The following is a 27,556-nucleotide window of genomic DNA, read 5'->3' on the forward strand; positions in this document are numbered from 1 at the left end:
TAGAAACAATGTTCTTGTTATTCCCCCATAAATAAAAAATAAAAACAAACAATGCAGAGGTCCAGAGCAAATTATAAAAATCATTAGTTTCCCTGGGGGTGGCCTCTTGAAGACATTCTATGCAGCTCTTTGCTATTCCCAGTAGGTTCAGTTAGAAGATTTTAGCATTTTATAAAAGGATTTTGTGATCAAGCAGGACAATAATATTTCAGATTAATCAGTGCATGAGATGCTGAAAGTATTAGAACTCTACTTATGGAAATTTGTTCACTGGGCAGAGCTGGAAGGAGGTATATATGCAAATAATGCGGTGAAAATGACATTGCATGAAGCTATTATTAATTTACCTACTGTACTTGCTGCTCTTCTTCCTACTCCTCTCTTTTTCTTTTTTGGATTAATTTATTAAAGAAGTTTTTATTTTGTAAAACAATACACATTTAAAAGACAAAATAAAGAAAATAAATTTGATAAGTAAATAAGAAAGTAATGAAAAAAGACAAAAAAAAGACAGAGAAAAAGAAAAAGATATACAGGTAATCCTTAATTTACAACAGTTCGTTTAGTGACTGTTTGAAGTTATAACAGCACTGAAAAAAGTGACTTATGACCATTTTTCACACTTATGACTGTTACAGTATCCCCATGGTCACATGATTTACATTTGGATGCTTGACAACTGGTTCATATTTATGATGATTGCAGTTTCCTGGGATCATGTGATCATCTTTTGCTACCTACTGACAAGCAAAGCCGATGAGCAAGCGAAATTCACTTAACAACTGCAGTGATTCACTTAACAAATGCAGAAAGAGTCATAAAATGAGGCAAAACTCACTTAACAAATTTCTCACTTATCAACATAAAATCTGGCCTCAATTATGGCCGTAAGTAGAGGACTACCTGTAGAGGGGTGGCTTCCAATTTTATAACGGTTATAAATGCATTTCTATTTTATCCACTCTTTCTCTCTATGAGGTTAGCTGTGGCTCACTTTTTTCATATTCTACCATTTCCAATAATCAAACCCATAAATCAAACATTCCTTTTTTTTCAGTTTTCAGCAAAAAGTCCATAAAGGGATTCCAGTCATTAAGAAAACTTTGTATTTTCCTTTATCAAACAAGTCATTTTCCCACCTTTTCAAATTCTGTCCTCTTTGCCAACTATTCCTCCATTGAGGGCTTTTCAAAGTATTTTCATCTTTCTACATTTAATAATCTTTACTCTCTTCTTCCAACTTCACTGAGAACCATTCTGGTCCACAGAGAGATGGCCATTAGGAATAAAGTCAAAGGGATGTGCAAATTAAAGCATGAGCCCTCTTAAACAGTAGTTTTATTTTTCCTGTAACATTTTTAATTTTAAGTCTTAATTAAATGTGGTAGTCTTAGTAAATACCAGTAAAAATTCTCTATAATATATCACTAAAAGCCAATTTATTCAACAATGGGTACAACTGTCTATCCTAAGTTTACTTGAAAGCCTTGCTGAATACGTTGGACTGTAATTCTGAGTAAAATTGGTTAGGATTCCACTGCTTAGGTTTTTTGGCTCTAGTTTTTTGGAGTATAGGATTGGTTTTCACAAATCTAAACCATTTTTCCTTTTAATTTAGGCAATTGCATACATATACAGACCAGACAAATCAATCTGTTCCATGGGCAACATGAATGTGATTAACTTTTAATACAGTAAAAGACAGTAAATTGTGATCTTGTCAATTAATACTGCCAGAAGTTTCATTTTATTCCTAGCATTAATTTGTTCAAAAAAAGGAAGGGAAAAAAATTCTGAGTTCACGTTATAATGATAGCAATGGTGATGAGGTGTCTATATTTTCATTTTAGCCCTATGAAAAGTATAGTGAAACTTAACCATGAGGTGGAATGTTCTGATCCAAATAGAACTTCACATGTCAGAAGCAATCTTTTATATCCATAGTCCTAAATAAATGGAGAATCCAGCCTGCCAAAAGGAATTCCCCAAACACTAGTTTCCTTTATTTTAAATAGTAGAATCTCCCAGATTTAGAAAAAGAGAGAAAGAGATCAGGGTAAGGACTCTTTTTCTTAACTCTAGTCCTTTTGCTGCCACAAAAAAAATCATATTTTCTTTCTAAGGACTATGGATTGAAACCTTGGTGTGTGCCATTGTTATGCTTCTAAACATAAGTAGAACTGTATCAGATGAGATCAAAGTTCTACCGTTCTAGCCTGCTATTTCTCCTACTGCCCAATTAGAGGTATCAAGGAAGCCTACAAGCAGGATAGCAAGGCAAAAACACTAGTATTGAGGAAATTTATATAAGCTACATAACCTACATTGTTGACCAAGTGCTTGGTTTTTTTTTACTTTTAATTCATTTGTAATTAACCTTTTTTGTACATAGTTCATTCTATTTATGCATATAGCACATATTAAGATGCATAAAATGAAGTGTTTTCTAACACTTTCTATCACTCAGATGGTCTTTAACATTAATAAAAACAATGCAGAAAAGAAAGAATCCCAAAGCAAATTAATTGACTTGGCGAAAACAATGAAACAAATTAAAACAAGAGGTTTGGGATTTAACTAGATAACTCTATCAACTTTCATTCTGTATTTTACTTTTCACAATGCACTTCTGAATATCTTTTGTATTCTGACTCAGCTGGATAAATAACATTAACCAATTTATCATTTCTGTTGTATGGGTAAGCAAAGATCAGCACACAGAAAGGGAGAATTATGGGGACTGGTAGCACAGAATCAGTAATTTTAATTCTAATGCAAATAGCTTCAGCCTTTCTGTGGAAAGGTTATGAATACTTGCAGTTTTCAGTATTTTTATCTGATTAGACAAAATCTAGAATTATAAAGATTCCTTTGAGTAACAACTTTACAGGTCTCCCCCCACCCTTTTCTTTCCTTTTCAGCAAAATTGTTGTGTTATGGTGACCATCCCTAATTGAGAACAAATTAGGTATCTGTACAGTTGGGGAAAAACATTAGATGGTGATAATACGTATAAGCATACAAAGGTTTCAGAGTTGGCTAAACAGATTTACCAATTAAATTCTTGAGCATATAAATATGAATGGAGTCACAAGTTATCTCAACTTGAACTTGAGGAAATACTTTGACTACATGACCTTCCTTAGGTCCTCCCAATCCAACTCTATGATTGCAATGCTAGGAAAAGTTTGTATATTTGGTTAAATAGTAACAAAATAGGAATATGCATAACAATGTATTTATTTCAGTACCTCAAAGGAGAACATATTACAAAACCATGTGATACCCTATTTTCTTAGTGCCAACTGAAATCTTATCATGTTGTATTTTTGTATTCTCATTTTTGTTCATACTAAGAGCTGGGAAACCTCTATTACATCATACATCGGTGGGATTAATCCAGAAGTTTTAACCTCCCCCCCCTTTGAGTGGTCTTACTCTGCTCTTGAACAACAAAAGACAGTTAACATTTATTTATATGCTGTATCAGATAAGAAATATCTCTACAAACACAAGTTACGTAGAAACAGCAAGTCAGAAATAGAATAAAACACCAAGTGAAAATAACAGGCTGTAAATACATTTCAAAAAATGTGATCTGTTTTTTTTTGTCTTTTTTTTTTTTGTCGACTAGCACCATCTGTACAAGAAGTATGAACATAAATGTTTGGATAATAAAGATTTGCAAGGCACTTCAGATATGTATTTTTACTATACTGGGGCTCTCAGCAACTCCCTACACCTGCTTCTTCCTCCCTCTTCAGTTATTGATGGGCTGGGGGGGGGAATTAGGGGTAAATCATTTCTGCAGCAGTTTCTATGTACAAACATGTCCTCAAGATTTCTCAAAGTGCTCTTTCAGGCTTGAAGAATCCACATCCTTATTTTCAGCGTCTTTGCTTTCCAACATATATTCAGCATCATTTTAAAAAATCCATCTTCTCGCACAGTCAAAACATGGCACCAACCTTCATCCTCATTCTGGGTCTTTGGGATATAAGTTCAAAAAGAAGGAAATGGGTGTCTGGCAGTAGTCCAAAAGATTCTTGAGGTTAATTCTTCATCGACGTCTGGAAGAGATGTCAAAGCAGGTGATCATCATGAGGTGGGCCTTGCAATAATTGACATGACTCTCTAACCGCTCAGTCACACATTCAAGAGCCTCCAAGTACTCCAGGGAATCCAAGTCAAAAACATGTTCCAGATCAACTGTAAGAAAAGAAATAAAAACTGGTGGAGAAACAAGACTAACCCAATTACTGTCAGAGAGAAAAATGCAAGCTCTATCTTGCAAATTGAATGATTTATATTCATATATGGATACTCAACATTCAGTGAATGTACTCAACATTCATGAGTACAAGAATCTATTCACTGCTACTATTAAAAATATATACAAAAAATACCAGAATTCATGTTACTATTTGCATAAGGCAACTTTGCAAGCCATTGAATTATCCACTTGTTTTTCTAATTTTCACTGGCTGGGTTGCAAACAGCTATACCTAGTAAAATAAAATCATTCCATTTAAAAAAAACAAAAAATATGCCCTTTTTAGGTTGTTTACTTAGAATGAGTTTTCATGCATTAGCATTCCTATCACCAGATGTTTTCAGTCATTCATCTCTAATCTGGTTTCCTCTAGATGGCACTTGAAATTGAATACATGTGGAAGAAAACAGGCTGAAGAAGGCTACCAAAACTGTTATCCTCAGTTTGTGGGGTAGAAAAGTTGTGGAAGATTAAAAAAATAGAAAGTGATATTTGTAGCCAAAGGCAAAATGTGTATTAGATTGAAAGAAGCAATACATTCAAAACAATAGTGATTATATTCATGTTTTATAGTGATCTGTACTGTATTTATATATTAAATCTGTACACTACAATTTACCTGGAAGCATAAGGCAGCAGACAAAGCACTGCTTTCTATTGTTCACAAAATAGCTAGATTGCTCATTGTTCATGAATGATTCTTTATTAAACGAGAGTGAAGAATTAAGGGAGGTGCCACAGAATTTAGTTCTGAGCTCCCTACTTGTCAACAACTGTATTAAGGGATGAAGAGGCAAATGGAAAGCTATCAAATTTGTGGCTGACATAAAATTAGATAATTTGCTAATCATCTTAAAAGACAGAAGTAAAGTTAAAAATAATCTTGATTACCCTGAGCTCAGGGTAATCAGATGTAATTTAATAGAGCCAAATGCAAAATTCTTCACTTGGGAAACAAAGGATCAACCAGACTAGAAACCAGAACACTGAGATTTACCCTTCTTAGGCATGAAAGCTGGCTGGGTGACTTTTGGCTGGTCATTCTTTCTCAGCCTCACAGGGTTGTTAGTGTGGAGAAAATAGAGGAGGGAGTATTAGGAATGTTCGCTGCCTTGGGTTACTTATAGAATAATAATACAGGTGGGATAAAAATAAATACATTAAAAAATAAACAAGTGCTGGTTGGATGACTTCAGACAGTCACTCATGCCCTAATCATTTCACAGCTCAACCACTGTAATGTGCCGCACATGGAGCTCCACTTGAAAGTCACTTGAAAGCTTTCAATGGTCCAAAGTACAGGGACTGAGCTACATTGGGTTGCCAGTATAATTCCAGGTATGATTCACAGTCCTGGTTATTTCCTATAAAGTCCTATGTGGCATAGGGATGGATTATTTGAGGGACTGCCTACTTCCCATTGCTTTTGCCTAGTCAATGTGGGTCAACAGTATTGACATACTCCAGGTCCTTTTTATTAAACAGTGTCATATTTTGGGACCCAGGAAACATGCCTTTTCCTTCTGGCACATGTACTTTGGAATGAGGTCCCTGCACGATCAGGGATCCTATCCTTGGCATTCTGGAATGTGACTGGAGTGCCTTGTAGATGGATTCCGAATACAGTTTTCTCATGAGTGGCTACATTTCCATCTTGTGCATTCATTTGTATTTTGCTATTTTATTTTTATCCTGTCTTGCTATGTTGTTATATTTGCTATGCTGCCTTGCTTTCTTCGCTATATTGTGAAGTCAGAGCCTGGCAATTGGATGGTGCCAAAATAATAATCATCACCACTGCCGCCACCAACAACACATTGGTAACATTTTTGAAAAATATCTTGGAATAGCTGATTATTAGCTGAATATTAGATAATGGTAAGTTCTGGATGCAAAAAAATCCAAATATGGGTTTTTTGCAGCCTGGGGAGGGTGAAAACAGCCTCCCCTGGCACCCCGGAGGCCCTCCAGAGGACAGAAACAGCCTGCTTTATGATTTCCAGTTGGCCCAGTAGGTCCATTTTTTGCCCTCCCCAGGCTCCAGAGGCTTTCTAGGAGACTGGTGAAGGTGAAAATGGCCTCCCCTGTCCTCCCCCCTCCGTAGGGTCAGGTCCATTCCCAAACTTCTGGTTTGTGTGTTGGGTGGTTTTTCGCTCTCCAGAGGGCAAAAAACGGCTGAAAATCAAGGTCGAAAATCAGCTGGAACTGACAGGACAACGCCTCACATGCCCTCAGAAATGGCTCTGCTTGCAATAGCAATAGCAATAGCAGTAGACTTATATACCGCTTCATAGGGCTTTCAGCCCTCTCTAAGCGGTTTACAGAGAGTCAGCATATTGCCCCCAACAATCTGGGTCCTCATTTTACCCACCTCGGAAGGATGGAAGGCTGAGTCAACCCTGAGCCGGTGAGATTTGAACCGCTGAACTGCTGATCTAGCAGTAGCCTGCAGTGCTGCATTTAACCACTGTGCCACCTTGGCTCTAGCAGTAGCCTGCAGTGCTGCATTTAACCACTGCGCCACCTTGGCTCTAGCAGTAGCCTGCAGTGCTGCATTTAACCACTGCGCCACCTTGCCACCTGTGGCACACGTGCCATAGGTTCGCCATCACAGGACTAGACAGTCACTTGTCTGAAATGGTATAAGTTCTCCTGCTTGAGCAAGCGGCTGGATTAGAAGACCTCAAAGGTCCCTTCCAGCTCTATTCTATTCTAATTCAATGAACATATATTTAGGAGATAGTGGAGGACAGAGGGCCTGGCATTCTGTGATCCATGGAGACATGAAGAGCCATACATTTTGAAGAAAAAAATTGTTTAATTTTTAAATTTAAATGTAATTGTTCCCCTTTATTTTGCTTCAATTCACCCCACTTGTAGTGCTATGCCTAATTCTAGTTATTACACTTCAGGAGAGATTTGGAAAAACTTCTGAAAAAGACCAAGAGGATGATAAGGGGACTAGAAACTAAGTTCTATGAAGATTAAAAATTCTCAGTATAATAACATACTTATTCCAGAACCTAGAACATAAACACATGGATTTAAGTTATTAGAAGGCAGATTCCAACTCAATTTGTTTTTTAAAAAACCTAATAAATAAAAGCAGTTTAGAGTAGAACCAATTACTTGGAAAGATTCCAGTCTTCCCTTTCATAGTTACATTCATGCAGAGGTAAGATACTTATCTGTCAAAAATGCTAACATTCAGTTTCCTAAGCTAAGCAAGGGGTTGGACTCAATAACTGAAGTAGCTTTTCAAACTCTGTGATCTCTGTTCTTTCCTGACTATATATAAAGAATCAGATTAATTTCTGATTAAAAAGTCATTTTGAGCAATGGTTAAATTTGCCTTATAGTATTATTTAATAAGCAGAGAGCAGACTTCTTGTATGTCCGAGTGAAATGAGGGCAGAAGAGGAAAAGAAACCTCATTTTCAGAAGCTGTGGACTGAGACGCCTATGCGTTAATCTGGTGATGGCAATATTTCTCACTTCTCTGATTCAGCTTTTGAACAAATACGCCCACTTGCTTCCAATGTCACAGTTTAATGGAAATTATGTGGGAACCGTAATAGAATCACAGACAATCCAAACCTGCTTGAGGTCAAATATAATTTCAAGATTGAAATTTTACTTGCTTTAAAAAGAGTAGTGGCTAAGCTGAAATTCCAGTAAAATGTTGTTGCAAAGAATTAACCAAGGAGGCATAAAACCTTACATTCACTGAGCCATTTATTGGGATCCAACATCAAATACTGTTTGGTTACTTCCAGCTCTCTCATTAACCACTCGTACTTGGCCTTGACCTCTGCAATTCGCTGCTGCCGGTGCTCCAAGATTTTTAGCTTAGCGTTGTAGCAAATCACCTCCTACCCAGCAAGACATATGAGAAGAAGAAAAAAGAGTAAAGAGTAAAGATGAGACAAAACCATTTCTCCAGGACAATTATTTCTCATTTGGTAGGAATCAGAAACAAACTTAAGTTAAATTATGGGGAACCAGTTACACAAATAAACCTTGGACATTTAAGGGATGGTGAGTAATAATGTTATTGTAGCACATTAAATTCTTCCAAATGGATTTTTTTAAAAATATTTTATTTTATTCTCATTTTTATTTCACATCCTAAAGCAATTACATTTTCTGCAAAGAAAAAGGTTCATTATCAAGGTTACAATTCCAAGAGTGAAAGCAGAAGTTAAGACGAAATGTATTATTCTCACTACCATAGTTCCTGAGAGGAGGTATTTGTAAGAGAAAATTACTGGGGAAAACACTCAATTTCCTTTTAACCTGAATGAATCTGAAACTAGGAGTGAGTCACTAGAGCAAAAAATGGTCTTTCCGGACTACTCACCATAAATAACAGCCCTCCATTCATTATCTTTGACAAGTGATCAGGACTATGGATGTGTCACCATACCACCCGCTATAGATTTTCAAATGTTATAGGTGGCATTGCAATCTTTGGTTTCAAGAATTGAAAAACAAAACCCTTGTCTTTCAATTTACATTACCTAGTTGGCATTCTTCAGAAACATATATAGTCTAAAAGGGATGGTATACTGAAAGCTTTTGAATCAGGGTTTCCTGTGTACCCATCATTCTTATTCTGATTAATGTAAATCTGATTCTCTGGACATTGTTTCTTTGTGTTTATAGAAGTGAGCATGGACTTGTGGATCAGATGAGGGTGTGAGTACAGGTAGTCCTTGACTTATGAGCATTCATTTAACAACTATTCAAAGTTACGGTGGCCCTGAAAAAAGTAACTTATGACTTATGTCGTATGATTAAAATTTGAGCTCCAGGCAATTGGCATGTATTTAAAATGGCTGCAGTGTCCTGGGGTCTTGTGATTGCCATTTGCGACCTTTCTAACAAGCAAAATCAATGGGATTCACTTAACTACTGCAGCAAAAAAGGTCATAAAAATAACAATCACATCACTTAGTGACAGAAGTTCCAGTTCCAATCGTGATCATAAGTTGAGGGCTACCTGTCTAGTTATTGAGGCAAAGTTAACCGTCATTATTTCTTGCAGCATGCTACATTTTATTTTTTATTTTTTTAAAAAATGTTTCTTTTTTAAAATGTTGGTATTATCTGACTGGATTTGACTGCAAAGGTTACATACATACAAATAAATATCAACACCGTTTCCAGAAAGTATTGTGGGTTCTATTTGAATTTAGGATCATGCCTACTTCACTGGATATATTTTAAAGAGTGATTTGCAAATGTTGCTGAAAACATCTACAAATAAATACACAGTAACATAAAACCAATATCTGTCCTTGTTAAAAATAATATTTGTATGGCCTCACATTGTTATCCCCCATGCGCCGTCGCTGGAGCCGTTCCACATCATCAATTTCATAGACTTTGATTTCAAAGGGCTCTCCCATCCCTCTTTGGGCACTTCGCAGAGGTCCATCTACCCAGCGTATGGCTGGGCTGGTAGGCTTCCTTATAGGAGATGTAGTGTCAAGCGACAAAGCTGGAATGAGTCTCCGTCTCTGAGAACCTAAACAATGTTAAGTTGTAAAGTGTTGTCAATGGACAAACCTTGAATACTGTTGTATTATACTGATTCCTACCAATAATTCAATATAATATGACAAATCTACAAGCAATTGCATATAATCATTATAACATGACATTTCTCTCTTAAAAGTCATTTAAAGGATAATCGAGAGGAAGGAAACATTGCAGATAACTTTTGTTTGCAAGATGATTGTTCATTTCATAACACTATGGATGAGATTAGATTCCATTTCACACAATCTCTGAATTTCTTTGAAATATCCTAAGAATCAGGAAGTGGGTAGGTTTTTTATCTCCTGTTTATGTTATGTAAAAGAAAAAAACTGAAAAGTTACAAAATCACATACCTCTTATTTATTAAACCAAGCTCATCTTACATATATATTCACATGTTATAAAATAAAATCAGTAACATTTAAATGAATTTAAAAATACAGGCAAGGGAAACATACATAGACAGTGGTAAAATCTAATTTTTTGTCCACTGGTTTTATGGGGTTGGCTTGGTGGGTCATGTGACTGTGTGGGTGTGGTCAACTTTTTTCACTTTTTAAAGCATTTTTTTACTGCCGGTTCAGGCGAATAGGCAGGAAACAAATTCTTTAAAAAGGGGGGGGAAGCTTCTGACAATCACGCAGCTCATCTGTGAGCTGCACGATCGTCAGAAGCTCTTTTTTCACTTTTTAAAGTATTTTTTAAACTACTGGTTTTGGCGAATAGGTAGTAAAAAATGATTTAAAAGTGAAATGAAGAGGGTCCGATGATCGCATGGCTCACAACTGAGCTGTGTGATTGTTGGAACTTTTTTTTTTACTACCGATTCACAAGAACGAGAGACAATCGTTCCTACCGGTTCAACTGAACCAGGCTGAACCAGGAGGATTTCACCCCTGTACACAGCCCAATTTTCTAAGTAGTTCTCCAAATGGACTCTTAGTAGTAAAATACTTGCTACTCAGATTTGGAAAACTGACTTCCTCTGACTATTGTATAATTGGTAGAGACCGAGTTTCTTTCCAATGTTGCACTATACAATTTTTTGCAACTGTAAAAATATGTGATGTATATTTCCATTCTACTTCTCCTAGTTTTCAACCATTGATATATAACTTAAAAGCTAAGCATGAAAAAAAGAATATTTCAGAATCAATTTAATAAAAAAGTTAACTTCTGGTCAGCAGCTGACTAGCTTTGTTTGATCTTGAAAAAAAATAGTAGGGCAAGTCCTGGTGACTTTGATGGCAAACTACAAAGAAGCACCAAGAATAGTTAGAGAATCTGGACACTATGTTGAACCAATGCTGCATTTTGAGCAGCGCATCTCCTACATTGAGCACAGAACACCAGTTATTTCTTTAAAAGATCCACAGGTTTCCAATACATGTCAAATAACTGTTCAAAAATCTATTATAATTCAACCCTATGGGAAACTGCAACAATATCTGTACTATTGTGGTTAACATTGCAATTTACAATCATTCCTCAACCTGATGTCCTTCCAATGTTAATTATGATTACTAGAATTCTTACAGGAACTATTTCACATTTTACAAGAGTTCCAAATACACAGGATATAAGCATGTCCAGGATTACAGTGTAAATCTTCTCCAATGTAATAGATTTAAATGATTTATCTAAAAGTCCTCACTAAAGTTTTTGGTGCCAAATATACTTTAAAAAATTGGAAAGTTGGAAGTAACAACCCCAATAAAATAATACATATTCCAATGTTAGTATTTATTCTTGTTAATAAATGGAAAAAATAAAAAATAGGGAAAATTAGTAACACCCTGCATTTTACCAATTCAAAATTCAAAGAAAGACCAAATAAAATCTAACAATGATCATCTTAAGAAGGTTTGATCTATTCATGATGATGGATGAGTTAGTGCCCCTAATACAACTGAAATCTTCAAAGATTATCGTACATGGAGTCAATGGCAGATTAAGGCTCACTGGTACCCTAAGCGCTGACAAATCTTGGTGTCCCCTTCCTTTGTACATACTGTACAAATCTTCATTGTTTTTTTCTTCTTCTCAACTTTGTGGTGCCCCCTTTGGGCCGGGTACCCTAAGCACATGCTTAGTCAGCTTAATGGTTAATACACCACTGCATGGAGTAATGATTCTGCATATTTGAAACTGATTTTTTCCACTTTTGGAAGCCTATCATGCGTCACAGAGAAATCAGGCTTTCTCAGATAAGGAACACACAAATGAGTTTGAGTTTGTTTGGACCATGACAAAATGAAATTCAAGGGCAGGTATAATGCTACACCAGAATAGTTTTGAAAACCAGTGAAGTTATGATTACAATTTTAGCCTCCCAGTTTGTATATCATACCAGCAGCATATCAAAGGGAAAAAAAGTTTGCTTCAAACGTACACTGCTGTTTTGAGAAGGGCATTATGATACAAAAAGTTTCAGGTACAGCATGAATTGAGAAAAATCTACTTTTCAATGCTGTAGGCAACACAGAAAAGGAAAGGAAGGAGAGCAGTTAGTCTCCTTGTCTTAGGGCAAGTGGCAGGGGAGCTGTATTTGCTTTTCCAGCTTAACATAGTGAAAGGGAGAAAAAAATTATAGATGCCTTTTACCTCTAGCCGAAGGCTATTGCAGTCACAGTCTGAAGAGAGATTAAGATAATTTGGCCAGGAGACTCTGAATCAGACTTTAAATTATATCCACTGGTTGTTAAAAATTACTCTTATACCACTGAAAAAGAACACTCTAAGCACAGATTATTTTTAATTCAAAATAATTTAGGTGCATTTCAGAAATATGCTCACTAAATTTAAGCATGGGTTTATGACAATTTAACATATAAGGTTGAAAAAAACCTTATTTGAAATCAATTGACTAAATCCGTTTGTTAACCCTGCATGTATGTACTCAGGCTCCCAATGCTGTGTACTCATATTATGTTATGGACCAGGATTGTTAAACTTGGTGTCACATTTTTGTCACATGACGTAATGTGACTCCCCCCCCCTTTGCTAAAATGGGGTTGGGCATGGCCAGCATGTGACGCATCCAGCCCGTGGGCCGCAGGTTTGACACCCCTTTTATAGACAATTTAGAAGAATACTTGGGAAAACAGCAGATAAAATATAACAATAGAGATTCTGGTTCTTGTCAGGGTCTTTTGCTTTTTATGGAGAGGAGTTACGTGCATTTTCTGCTACAAATGGAAAAACTCCTCAAACTGAATTAAAATAAACATTTTCTCCAGAAGAGAACAATAGATAGAAAGGCAGTTAAGTAGAGGGAAGGAGCTACAGCCTGTTTATTCTGCTTCATCATTCATTTCAGATTTTTAACAGCCGTAATAAAACTAACTCTGTTCTATTTTCTTCAAAGCCAGTCATTTACCTTTGTGAACTCGGTTGAGCAGAATCCTATGTACATATATTTGGATTCCACCTTTTGAACCACATTTGCAAATATTTATTAGTGTAGCTGAAAGCAATGAGTAACAATTCCCTACTTCTTACAGAGATAGCGATCTGAAACTCAATCCATTTTAAGTAAGCAGTGGTTAACAAGCTGATTAGTTAGACACTATGAATACAGTGAGACTTAAGGAAAATCTGCTGCTTTAGAGTTCCTCTGCTTAGAAAGGATTAAAAGGAACTAAGCCCTTTTAAACTCAGTAGGGCGTACTTCTAAGTAGACAAAACTCTCACAGTTTATCTATTTTGCTTAAGATGGATCATTAATATTAGTACTCCACAGTAATTCAGAATCAGAGTCCACAGAAATTCACAGCAATACAAAAATAGATTTTCTGCATAGTTCAAGAAGTGTCCAGTTGAACACATACGGTATGTATAAAGAGGCTCAGCTGAGATAAAACTACACTACCTTTACTACACCAAATGATTCTGAAGAATATATAAAGTGAGATGGTAAGGTTTGCAAAGGCTATAATGTATTGTTATACATTGATATACATGCTATACATATACTCCTGGAACTTCAGGAGATTTGAGAAGGTTCTCACCCATCAGTGTGTCTATTCATAAGATAATATGAGCCACACCAGACAGTTCTCCTATTGCGACTCTAACAATATAAAAAGAGGCCTGTTTGTTTTCAGCTTCCAAAGTTATATAGCTCCAATGGCCAAATTGCCCATGAGGAAATTTCATTTAGTGGCCTAACTTGATTGACTGTAATTTCTACCACCTGTTTCTGAGAGGATCAAGTAATTCCTTTAGGTGATCTCTTTTGGTCAAAGTCTAGCCAGAAAAGAAATGTAACAATAAATAATGTAATAGTTGCAATGCAGCTGTAGGACCATAACTAGAGGCCTGTTATGTGGATTAAATATCATGTAGTAAAAGGAGAAGAGGAACAGAGTTAAATCACACTGGTGCAGAAGTTTTATAATTTGAATCTTTCCATAACATTCAGAAATCCTGTATAGCAAATCTAATATAGTATGTGTGCATTTTCATATTAAAAAATTAAAAAATTCAGAAATACATATTTTTCTCTTAGGACAAAATGACATGTAATGAAAAACAGAAAGTTCAAGTTACTCCTAACTCTTGTATTTTTACCCACCCTGTACATAATTCTTCTACAAAGAGTGTAGCAGCTTTGAAATGCTTATAGTTGTATTACTGAATTGTTGAATATTTGTTTCAAAGTGTCAATATATTTTGACTTCGAATAGGGATTTTAAATTCCTAGGTGTCCAGCAGATGATACATTTATCCTCTGGATAAGTGCATGGCTTATCTTGGAAAGCTTAAGCATGGGGCAACAGTCAGTACTTGAATAGGAGACTCAAGGGAATCCCAAGCTTGTTGGAAAGACCTCCCACCAAGAGCTCTTCAAATATATCCCAGAAGAAGAGAGGGGCAACCTGATGCCATACTGTTGTCAGGAACACTCTACGTTTCATGCCTTCTGCATGCAGGAAATATGGCCAGGTAGGACAGAGCTGCTGTCTTCAAGCAGTGTTAGAACTTTATTCCAGTTTTTCTCCTGTGACTTCATGAGTTATTGAAATACCAGTAGAAAAAGGATGGCCACTGTCTTGAACCTGATACAATATGGCTGAGTCTATGGTTCAGCCAGTGTAGCAACATCTAATGGGTACAATAATATAGAAAGAATAGAAAATAAACATGTATTTGAATAAGGATGGCTATTTTTTTGATGAATCAAAGATATATTGATACATATCGTTCCTTTATTATGGAAGTACTTAGCATAGCATAAATATATGGTTTGAGTTTCAGTAATAACATTGGCCCTTTCACTGGGTTGAACTCTGAGTAAAACCCAAAGAATCATCAAAAACAATCAACATTTTCATTTCAGTCGATTTGCCAAGAGCAATTTTTTAGTTGTGCCAGTAAGTCCATTCAGCCAGGCGCATCTCTCTTGCAACTGCTCTGCCTACCTTCATTAATTTTAAGGCCTGCAAATGAGCTTTACTGTCAGGAGGCAGCTCCTCACTGAACATGGCAGATTGACAAGTAATTTGGGAGAAGTCCCAGAGAAGGCGGTGGTAACAGCAGGCAGTGCCCAGTACTCCAACCTCCCAGTGGCGATTCTTTTCCCCAAACATTTCACTTTAGTGAGGCTGGATTTCAACTCGTGATTGCTCTGCCAGCTGTCTGATGTTTATGTATCCAGAAATTAGTTTCAGCTGATGATTGGCCCAAGCATGCTAAATGTTTTCCTTTCAATGAATCAATACTATTCTTTTTTTCCCTTCTCTTCCAAAAGATGAAGCAATTCTGACATACAATTATATTCCTTTAAGTAAATCCAAGCAAGCTAAGTCATCAGATTTTGTTTGTAAATGGTCAAGCACTGGCCAATTCAACTAAGGTATGTCCCATGGAACTTTCCACCACATTACTCCATTGTTACTTCCTCTGTTAAAACCTGACTGTGTTTATGAAAAACATGATATAGTTGAGTTTGTAAAAAGGGTTCATCTTTTCAAAGCTGGGGGGAAGGAGGGGAAATAGAGAGAGGGGGGAGGGAGGGAGGGAACACAACATCCTACCCTCCAAGCACAGACGTTTTGAATCTCATTTTACCATCTCTACATCCTGTTCAGCCTTCAGATTTAAAAAGGTCCCTAAGCTCACAGATGTATCAAGGCCTTCTATACTATGAACTTCACTAGAAATGTAAACCTATCCCCTGTATTATGAATTACCACCTCAACTGCCATTGTCATCAGTTGTGATGAAGAAACTAAAAAGCAATTATGCTTGATGCTGTTTGGTTCAAGAGGATCTTGGTTTTAAAACCAAATAACACATGTTGTCCAGTGCAAAGCCAATCATCATTCTTTTGCTTTCTGATTCATTTTAAAACAGGAGAGATTCAATATTATTTTTTTGAGCTGAGAAGAAATTATACACTTGATTGGTTAAACATTTGTATTTTTGCATCATCTGTCAAGGACTTGGGTACTTGTATGACATATTTCTTTACTACCTTACAGATCTTTTGGATTGCAACTTATTAATTCTAGGTTAGAAATTTTCCAGATTCAATTCTGAAAATCTCAGAAGAGAAAATACTTCCTATATTATGGATACTTGAGTTTTTGAACATATTGTATTATTGCTTTTCTGTCATCCAATATCACAAACCTGTGAAATAAGCTATTAAAAAAAGAACAAAGGGGAAAACTCATATTTATTTTATTTATTTTTTTAAAAAATAAAGTATTTCCTCTTAAATAAATAACTAATAAACCTGATTTTCAGCGAGCATAGATGAAAATTTTAAGTCATTACAAGCAGAGCTGACGAGTGAATCAGTTCTTTATAATTCCTCTCTGGATAAGGAAGGAAACTGAGACTGCCCACAACTGTTCCAGTCAGTTGCTCCTTATGAGGAGACTGTACATAGCCGTCTCTGTTGGGTTTAGCACTTTGGAAGATGAGAGAATGCCACCTTCTCTCAAATCATACTTGGCAACTTCTCAGTCTAGTCATCAGTCTTGGATTTTCCCATCCAAAGACTAACCGTGTACAACCTGCTTAGATTTTTGAAGTAAGTTTAAATTGCTAAATGTGCTTAGTTGAATATGTCATTCCCATTCTCCCCTGCCCAGTATGCTATATGGACTAAATGTGTTTTGTAGTCACAGCATGCAGTATAGGCAGGAAAGTTAAAGTTTTCCTCAAAGAGAAAACATGGCTGGCAACCAGAAGGGCCCACAGTATAACTTAATTGCATTCCTGCACCCTCCTTTACATTTCAAACCCATTTAAGCTTGAATCAGTCTCTCCATGAACACAGTTTTTGTTAAGATTTGTTAAAAACAACAATAAAAGAGGTCATGTTTAACCATACTACTCAAACCTGGAAAACTCAAGAATTGGATTCTCTCTGAAAACAGATATCCATATAAACTTTTGTGAGCTTATATAGCAATGATGTTGAGCTAATATAGCTCTGAACAATTTTGAATTTCTCAATTTCACTGGCTAATCATCCCCATGAAACAACCAACCAACAAGCAGGCAGGCCTGAAAGATTCTATGGTGTGTTCTCTTTCTGTAATAAGCTGTTCTCTGGACTGGACATAAATATCCATGTCTTAAAATACCAAGCACACCTCTCTTCTGAACTGCCTTGCACTAAATTAGATTTATCATCAATAAAAATATATTATTCAGGCAAACCAAGTTATTTGATCTGTCTGTAAAATGGATATGATTTATAAAAAGAAAAGAGTATCTATGAGAGGGAGGAGATAATGAAATTTCTGCATAGTTTTTGAAAGCTGTTTCAAATGATATTTACTCCATGTTCAGGAGCTTGCAAAGGGTTGGAAACATCTTAAGGGATGGGAATTGGAACCCAATAAATAACACTTTGGAAAAACTCAAAGCATTTGTGAAGATTGTTTAAGAACTTGAGTGATACCTTGAATGCATATGAAAAGCTTAATTGCAGGTTTACTTCAATTATGATTTTACCACTTTTTTCTCCAAAATTTTATGTCTAACAATGACATAACTGAAAACAGGATATAGCAATAGCAGTAGACTTATATACCGCTTCATAGGCCTTTCAGGCCTCTCTAAGCGGTTTACAGAGAGTCAGCATATTGCCCCCAACAATCTGGGTCCTCATTTTTCCCACCTCGGAAGGATGGAAGGCTGAGTCAACCCTGAGCCGGTGAGATTTGAACCGCTGACCTGCTGATCTAGCAGTAGCCTGCAGTGCTGCATTTAACCACTGCGCCACCTTGGCTCTGCGTAATAAGCAAGTGAACTTTTTGTAAAAAGGCTTATGTTTATATCAGTTTAGATTCAAGAGTACTTTGGATATATATGTGTTGAAATGTGGTAATATAACATCAAAATACAGATTCCCCCCTATGCTGGTTACTTTGCTTTTTTCTCCAACATTTTCTGCAATTTAGCTCTAGGATCAGGAAGCAGGTTCTCCCCCCACCCCTCAACACGTACACACTTATCACTCTTTGATCAGCAGACATATTTTGTGTAGAAGCAGAGAAGCCTGTAGATGGTTTAATACAATCACTTTGTTTCACTTCCCACAAATCTTTTTTAAAAAAATATTATATTTCAGTTTTGCATTGCTGCAATAACACTATAGCTTCACCACATTTCCTCCAGTATTATAAAGGAGCAGCGAAGTCACGTCTATCTTCCATTATCATCTCCTCCCCACCCCCAGAATGCTCACAGTAGTGGATATTTTGATTTTTCCAAAGTCAGAGTGAGTACATAGCTCCTCTCAATATTACAAAGTTCTCCTAAGTACTGTAGGTAATCATCCTTTAGTCCCTAGATCACTTTGCCACTTACCCGCTACTTTTTTATCACTTCTCAAAGGATCTCAGGTATTGAGTAATGCACTTACAAAAAAAGGAAAATTTTGTGGAGGCAGTGAGACAAGAGTAATTGTTTGCACAAACTGATGGAGCTTCAAAAAGTAACGGTAAAATTTAATGGTGTTCATGATTTGCTTAAAAAGTCTTTGTGGCCTTTTTTAGTGGGAACTGATGTCGATTCATATTGATCATGCCCTACAGCTAGTATTTCTGTTAATAATATTCATAAATAAACCAGACAAGGTCACCTGACCTGAAATGAACATATTTACCCCATCATATTCATTATGGCAATGAATATTCATGACAGGAAATCAGGTAGGTTCCAGTGCTCTTATCAAGCACAGGTCAAAATAGTATCCAAATGGAAATGCTGTGCTTCCTGATTTTTAAAAAAACCCTCCTTTTATACATTGATACAAATCAAGAGAAGGAGATCACTCTTGAAAAGGGGAAAAACTAAAGTACTGTACTACACTTTTCATCCAAATTCAGTGTAAGCAGAGCGCCCTCCCCCACCCTTTGCAGCTCAACTTAATCTTGGTCAGTTCTGCAGTCATTTTTTGTTTTTATTATCTCATAAATCTGTTGACATAAAAAAGAATGTGCTTTCACCATCTACGCTATTTACTGTAGGGGAAAAATACAAAGAAAATATGCTGGGAAGCAATAGATTGTATCAATTCATAAGCCCGTTTCAGGGAGGGGGTAAAGAGCCTTTGTCCTAATTTTTTTCCAGTATTTAATACAATTAAATACAACTTGTTATCTGTAAATTGGAAACCAGTACAGAGAATTCAAAAGACTGGTCTAAACAGCTACCTTCTAACTCAATATTCAGGTTTAATCTTACTCACCCATTGCACATAGCTTTCTTTGCACAATTCAATCGAGATGAACTTTACACATTATGCTGAAGATCAATAGATGCAAACTCTACCAGGGTAATAGGGCAAGTAATTCCCAGGGAGTCTGCTGCAAGGAACCTCAAGGGTCAACCCATCCAAATTCCTGCATTATTGCCAAGGTTTGCTAGACCTAAATCATTTTTTACAAACGCTTATACCCTTCTAACAGAGGATCTTACTCCGTAAGAACAAACATGTAATTGGTGTATGTCAAGCAAGAGAAATACCTCCAATGTCACCATGGGTTGACACCGAATGCTTTGTTTTTGGTTGAGAATTTAACAACAAGGAGAGCAGAGGATTGTGATATTAACATGGGATGACTAGCCTTTTTTTGTTTTAGCAGTAGAATTATTGGTAGAAATCTGGAATTGTATTTTCTATCCAGCCTACTTTTGTTCAGGAACCTATTCATTTACATTCTAGACTGCTATCTTCTAGTATCATGGGAAACTAGTAAGCTACTCTACCAGGGGTAGGTTCTGGCAAGCATTACTGCTGGTTCGCTCATGTGTGTGCTGCACACACATGCGCAGTGCAATTAAAATTGTTCTGCAAATGTGCAGATCTGAAAAACAAAATGGCGGCACCTATGGCGCTGCCCGGAGAAACAATTCGGGGGCATGGCAGGCCTGGGTCACTGCCAGTTCCAGCGACCCAAGCCACTAAACCACTACCGGTTTGGCCAAAACAGTCCGAAACTGTAGGAATCCACCACTGTACTCTACGGGTGGCATTGATTTTACCCTGGGCAGACTTCTTCCACAAGGGCACAATTATTCTACATTGCAATATGCATCTTTGTTTGCTAATGTAGTAAACTCTCCTTGTTGAATGGCAGTTTCTTGCAGATGATAATGCAACTGCAGCATGGAAGACTACTCAGACTGAATCACAGCCTCACCTCACTTTTTCCTACTAGGAAGCAATTACAAATGGTGCCAAGGGCGGATATGCATTTTATGTCTCTCCTATCAAAGGTGGCTTGAAAACCATTTTCTGGAGGAAGGTGATACAGCTGAGACTCAATACAGGAAAGGTCTTTCCTCCTGCTGAAGATGAAAAGGACACATTTCTCACTCCCCTTCTATATTCTGAATGATAGTGCTTTCTTTGAAAGGGAATTAACTGAACTGCATGTATTTTAAGATACTGTATGTATTTTGAGAATTTCTGGATCTCAACCAATATGCTGAACTATGAATGAAACCAAGTTTTGTTCTGGTGGGAATTTCTAGGGATTGCAGAGAAGTTTAAACCTTTAGCTGCCTACAACATGCTATTGGCAGAATATAGGAGCAAGCACAAAATATCTTCTCTGACTGAAGCCTCTATAAAATAATCTACAGGGAGCCTTGTTTTGTGTTTAGGACTGTTTGCCAACAGGAAGCTAATGGTAGAAATGGGCTCTTTCAATGTATTGCACAATGCCAATTCTTCATTTTAAAAAGCCCACACATTTGCCCATGTGCAGAATTATATTTTATATGCCAAATGTAAAATACAGAATTATATTTTACATGCAAAATTCCCTCCATTTGATCTGAATTTGAACCACAACGGAATAATTAATTTCTCCCTCCCCAAGGCCTGATTTGGAGTGGAGTCTCTATATATGCAGTTTACTTTTAAATCAGTCTCATTGTTGAGTGATCTATTGCTAAGTTTGCTCTTAGAAATAGGTTTAGATAGATCAAGATTTACCTAGTTTCATCAATTTATTCAAGCAGATTTCAAGTGGTTTGGTAGATATTGACCAATGGATCATTGCTGGATGTGATTTGATTTCTCTGGGAATAATTCAATGGTATATGAGTCAGTTTGGTGTAATAATTAAGGCACTAGGCTAAAAACCAGGGAACCATGAGTTCTAATTCTGCCTTTGGTTACAAAGGCAGTTGGGTGAACTTGGGCCAGTCACTTTCTGTCAATCCTAGAAAGAAGATTATGGCAAATCACTTCTGAAATATCTTGCCAAGAAGAAAATTAAAGTTATTTAGAGACGAAAGAATTGGGTACTTTTATTCACTTGACAGCCATCCTAGGAAACATTTACTTCTTCTTTATCCTTCTTTATTAAGAATGAAAGACTAGTCTGAATCACCATCATAATAATGTATGGGCAGATGGTGAGGGGAAAACAGTCTTAGGATACTCTTAGAAATTGTACAATGAACAAAAGGGATATGGGGTTTATGTGATGGAATGTCTTTGGAAATCAGAGGCATCAAGACAGTTAAGAGAAAAAGCAAGGGCCATTGCAGGAGATTCTTGACTCCAGGGAAGAGAAAGCAGAAGAATCTCAAAGTAACTACCCTTTAACTACACTAGGGATATATTGCATGGAAGCATCCCTTTGATAGGCTTTTAACATACAGCTGCATTTTTCTACTAGTAATGAAGACCTTTGCAGAAAATCAAGTGATTATTTCTTGAGAGCTTGACAGTCTATTAAAACATTTGACCTCTCAGTCACATATAAAAAGTCACCATTAAACATAAAAGTATACAGATCTTTCATTTTGCTATCACTCAAATAAAACCACCCGATTTCCTTGGGTCGCTATGAAAGACATTTCATTTGAATTTCATTTACTGAAAGTCAAGGATACTTTGAAAGATTATTTAACTTGTGCTCTTGAGATATGTTATGACAATAGTCCCATAATTCCTAGTCAGCACTAAATAGAGGGATAGAATCAAGATCACGTGAAGTGTTAATACCACTTTATAATGCCTTGGTAAGGTCACACTTGGAATACTGCATTCAGTTTTGGTTGCCACAATGTAGAAAAGATGTGGAGACTCTGGAAAGAGTGCAGAGAAGAGCAACAAAGATGATTAGGGGACCGGAGACTAAAACATATGAGGAACGGTTGCAGGAACTGGGTATGTCTAATTTAATGAAAAGAAGGACTAAGGGAGACATGATAGCAATGTTCCAATATCTCAGGGGTTGCCACAAAGAAGAGGGAACAGTCAAGCTGTTCTCCAAAGCACCTGAAGGTAGAACAAGAAGCAATGAATCGAAACTAATCAAGGAGCAAAGCAACTTAAAACTGAGGAGAAACTTCCTGACAGTTAGAACAATTAATCAGTGCAACAACTTGCCTCCAGAAGTTGTGACTGCTCCAACACTGGAGGTTTTTAAGAAGATGTTGGATAGCCATTTGTCTGAAGGGGTGTAGGGTTTCCTGCCTAGGCAGGGGGTTAGACTAGAAGACCTCAAAAGTCCATTCCAACTCTGGTATTGCATTGCATTGCATTGCATTGCATTGCATTGCATTGCATTGCATTGCATGGCATTCTATTCTATTCTATTCTATTATTCTATTCTATTCTATTCTATGATTAGAAATGATCGGAGCTGCTGTCTCAGCATATCTGAAAGGCACAAGATTGGCAACAGTTGTTTCAGTAGACAATGTTTTGATCTTCCTCAGATAACACGGAGTCTTCCAAGAAGGAAAATCCTCCCCCTCAGAAGAGACCCTTGCCTTCTTGAAATGCATTCACCCAAGGTCCTGGGTGGTCCTGATCTGGGTGGTTTGAAATCTGGGTGGCCTATTAGCATTTTGTAAGCTTTGGAACCTGCCTGTTTCCTAAGAATTAAGGCCAGTTAGGCAACAGTGTTATGGATGGGATTTTAGGACTGGAATTCATCATTTACCTCAGGGCATCATGGATTATTGTTTTTTAATTGCTGGGTTTTTCAAATCTTTGTATGCTACCCAGAGCCACTTCTGTGAGGCAGGCGGCCATATAAAATCTCTTGATTAATTTAGTGAATTAATTTCAGGAAAATACACTGCGTTTCCTGGCATCCTCCATTTCAAAGTGTCAGAATGCAGCATCCGAGCTCTACATTTATAATACAGGATAGATATATATTCATATTCTGATTTTGTGCACTGCCACCATTAAGCGTAATTAATTACCACCTTCCCCTCCCCTCAATTGTTGAATGCTTACTTTGCCATGTGGTGCAAGTCTAACTTACTTGGAAGCTCAACTTGCTATTTGCAGAGCTTTTCTCAAGACACCCACCGGGGACATACCTGTATTTGAACGTTTTTTGGAGTTTTTGAGGCTTCGGCACCTGCCACTGATGGAGCTGCTGTTCTCACTCATAGAGTCTTGTGCGGATGAAGTGCTTCCTGTGGCTTCACTGTCTCTGATCATGCTCTCATATCCACTGCTTCCTCCACTGTGGTAGAACAGAGCTGTTTTCCCCATGGCTGGAGGAAGCTCCCCACTCAGGACACTGCTGTTGTCACTTCCGTGGCCACTGCTGCAGCGATGAGGCTTCCTAGGAGGTGTGATCTTGCTGTATGGTGAAGGGAGCAGGTGAACAGAGGGTTTCTTGTCCCCATGAGCGCTGCTACGTTCGTCTGTGTCTGAGTTCCTGCACAGCTGCATTCCTCGGGTGCCAGCATTTCCTTGCAGCAGTTCTGAAATCCTCCCATTAACAGCTCTGAGGGGCAATTTGGAAGAAAGACCAGAGCCTCGGTTCCTGCTAAGAGACTGAGTTGACCAGGACATGTTCTTTCCATTTGGAGGCAAGCTTGAACTCTGTCCCACAGACTGAGGAAGGGACTTGGTTGAAAAGCTAAGGGTTTTGGTAGTGGACGCAGCCAGGCTTCGAGCCTTTGGACTTGCCAAAAGAAGCTTGCTCACAGCTGAGATCTTTGATTGACTGGCTTTTGGTGAAGCTCCTGCAGATTGGGAAAAGCCAGAGTTTGTTGGGGAGGACATTGCATTGCGGTTGAGGCTTCTGCTGGCTCGGGGCATGGTGGTGTCTTTCCCAGTGTTCATCTTGGAGCTGACAGAGGATAAACTTTCTGCCCTTTCCAAGGACAGGCATTCATAATGACTCCCATTGGACCTTCCAAGGGAATTGGTTCTGCTAGCCAACTGTTCCAGTTTTGCACTAAATAATTTACTACTGCTATTGTTCCCACTCTCCATACTGGAACTCTTTTGTTTCCCATTCAGTTCATCAGGAAAGCTAGCCAGAAAAGACGGCAGTTGGTTGGAAGGGCTGCTGGTACTACTGCTACAAGCACTGTGCTGTGGACTGGCTCTATTCTTCTGGTCAAGGCTAGATTTCCTCACAGGAGGTAATGGTGGTGTTCCTTTGGGGCGGGTAAGAACACCGTGCTTGGGAGACGCTACCTTCCTTTCTAAGCTTGCTTTCGATGTTTGGGATGACACAGAAGAGCTCAGGCTACCACTCTCCTCTATGTAATGATGGGAAACCACATCCAGTTCCTCCAACTTGTTGGTCTTCTGGAATCCTCTGCTAAGGCTGCCATTTTTCAAACTCTCAGTAGAATGAAGGGGGCTGTGGGTTGCAGAACCCGACAGTCCCACTTCACATTCATCTACAACCCTCCTTGGGTTTTCAGTTCCTGGGGAACTCGAAATCTCTCCGCTGCTGGTACTGAACCTGTCGGCAGAATTCTGTTTCTTATTTTGCCCAGGTACTGTTTCAGCCTTGAGACCATATTCATTTTTTACACTATCTTCCCTCTTTAGCCAAGGATCATCAAATTTCAGGTCTTTTCTTGCATTGGATTCTTTTCCTTCATGAGGATAGGAAGTTCTGGCTGATGATGCTACTGCTGATATGGCCTCAGTACTTTCCTGGGCTTTAAAAGAATTAACAGCAATACAGGGGAATATTGTAATGTTAGTCTTCATTGGAATGAATTCTTCACAACTGCTTACGCTTGTAGTGTTTGATATTGTGACGGTAGTCTTTTCCATGGCTGATATTTTACAGCTTCTGATGGGAGATAATTTATTAATATTTCTGTCAACCCCGTCTGGCAACACAAACATATCCTCAGTGCAACGATTCTGCTTGTCATTGATGCAAACTGCACCATTATTTTGAATTGCTTTTGCAAGTTCGGAAGGAGCAGCTTCTGCCATTGCTTCTCCATGACCATAGCATGCCTGTGCTATGAAACTGTGGCATGACTGTTCACCATCACTCCCAGTACTCATTTCACTCAGCCATGAGCTAATAGAGGAACGTCTACTTTCAGCTTCTTCGGCTTTGTCCACTGGTCCCATTTTTGGAAGAGGCAGGAACTGGGTAATGCTTACTTCAGAAATGGGAGCTGTGCTGGAGTAGCACTCAAGATCTTCACTAATACTGCTGATAATGCTAACTGGTCTAGACCCGGAAGCTAATGCTTGTACAGAACAATCACTGTTAAAACTGATGATACTTGTTGGCCGCCCGTTTTCCAAAACTCCACTAATGGTCAGTTCTTCAACTAGGGTAAATACCAGCTCATCCTCCCCATTAAGTTCTAATGGCTGCTGCACTGTGACCATAGTTGTACTCAAAATCTCCTGCTTTGACTCTGGAGAAAGATATTCTTGTTGCTGCTCTACATTGTCAATCATCTCTCTGTAATCAATGTTGCCAGAAGAAAGTGACTTTTTCAAGAGCTGAGGACTCATTCCAATGGGAGGGGTGCGGATTTCGGATTGCATCAGAGATTCACTGGATACCATGCCCGAATCTTTGCTTAACGATGATGGTGGCGGTGCTGGGTTGGGCAATACCCCTTTCTGAGTATAAACTTTGCACCTCTGAGAAGGAGAAGCTGGTGGTTTGTAATCAGAGGCCTTTGAAAGGCTTGCAATACCAAGCCGTGGTGATCCCATTGGCCGTGGCTTGCTTTCTATGAAGCCACAGCTATTAAGGCTTTCTCGGCTGCTTTGCAGATCTGTGCAGTGGGGTTGCTGAGAACTATTAAACTGACTACTAGGACTGCCTGTAACATTCCAATGGTTCTGAGGAGAGGAAATCTCATTAAGCATCCTACTATGAACAGGGGAGTGACCTCCCTGGATTTTGCTAGCTGTAGCATTTAAATTTTCCTTGGCATCGTTATCAAGTTCCTGGCAGACCACCAAGTCATCTTCCCTGCTTGGCTCTGATGCACTACGGTGCTCTGCCTCTTGGCCTGATAAAGGACATTTAGTCACTGGGTCTGAGTTAAACTGAACTGGTAGTTCTTCAAAAAGAAATCTGTCTGTCTCTTCACTGCCATCAATGCAGTCTAACCGCTCTTGGAGTTCTGCAAATGTATTGCACTTCAAGCAATCTCTTTCAGGGGCTGTCTCGTTCATTTCTTCCAACTTGCCTTCATTTTTAGTTTTCTGAAGAGCAGGAACTATAGGGACAAAATCAGGGGGGCCTTCGTTATCAGTCAACTCCTTATCAGAAAGAGCTGTCCCATTGGGGCCAACATAAATGACAGTGTCACATGACTGTTCGCTGCTGGAAGAATAATCTGGGTCATTTGATAAATGAAGAATTGGGAAGTCTGGATCAACAACATTCCGTGAATGGAAAGGTCTAAGTTGGGTTGGTCTCCTCATTCTCCCTTCTTCACAAGAACTTTCTCCTCCAGAAGAGCTTGATGTATACTAAAAATCAGAAGAGAGAGATGAAAAGTTAGAAATCCAAAAAATGCTTCCCAGGACCATGTATTCAAGTAAGCAATGATATGTCTTTCAATATTTGGAATGCCATTGTGCCTCATTCAGGATAAGTCTTTCCCAGTCTGATGCTCTCAGTTATAAAATACTCAGTTATAATGCTCAATGGGGGTTTTGACAGTTCTGAACCCAACAAATGCAGAGGGTACTAGAATGGGAAAGAGTGCAGTAATTTGTCACAGTGTATTAGGGAATATCGCCACAACAGTTGTGCTGCCTGATATCATGGAGAAAATGGTCAAATCCTTACAGAACACAACTGCACAGATTGCTTGTAAATTTTAAGCAGGTCCATATGCACGCATGCATGCACACACATGAAACACACACACACACACACACACACACACAGACCACACTAGCAACAACATGAGTAAAAAATAATTTTGAGATGAAAGGAATAGTAATTGATTTCAAGCATTTTAATTCTTTAGTGAATTTTATTCATT

The 27,556-nt window shown here is 38.0% G+C and overlaps 1 protein-coding gene across 1 annotated transcript in view; it reads right to left on the bottom strand.

The window, feature by feature from the left end:
- Positions 1-543: 543 nt before the first annotated feature.
- KIF26B (kinesin family member 26B) overlaps positions 544-27,556 on the bottom strand; it is a 219,811-nt gene continuing 192,798 nt past the window's right edge. Inside the window, exons 11-14 of the mRNA XM_087718931.1 lie at positions 23,642-27,035; positions 9,604-9,803; positions 7,995-8,145; positions 544-4,209 (exon numbers count right to left, since the gene is read on the bottom strand). Coding sequence (XP_087575057.1) covers positions 4,061-4,209; positions 7,995-8,145; positions 9,604-9,803; positions 23,642-27,035 — 3,894 coding nt within the window. The 3' untranslated portion in view covers positions 544-4,060. The remainder of the gene's footprint in view (positions 4,210-7,994; positions 8,146-9,603; positions 9,804-23,641; positions 27,036-27,556) is intronic.

Source organism: Thamnophis sirtalis, unplaced genomic scaffold (assembly GCF_051295495.1).
Source record: "Thamnophis sirtalis isolate CommonGarterSnake01/CBP01778 unplaced genomic scaffold, rThaSir2_p1.2 scaffold_6, whole genome shotgun sequence".
NCBI classification, from domain to species: Eukaryota; Metazoa; Chordata; class Lepidosauria; order Squamata; family Natricidae; genus Thamnophis; species Thamnophis sirtalis.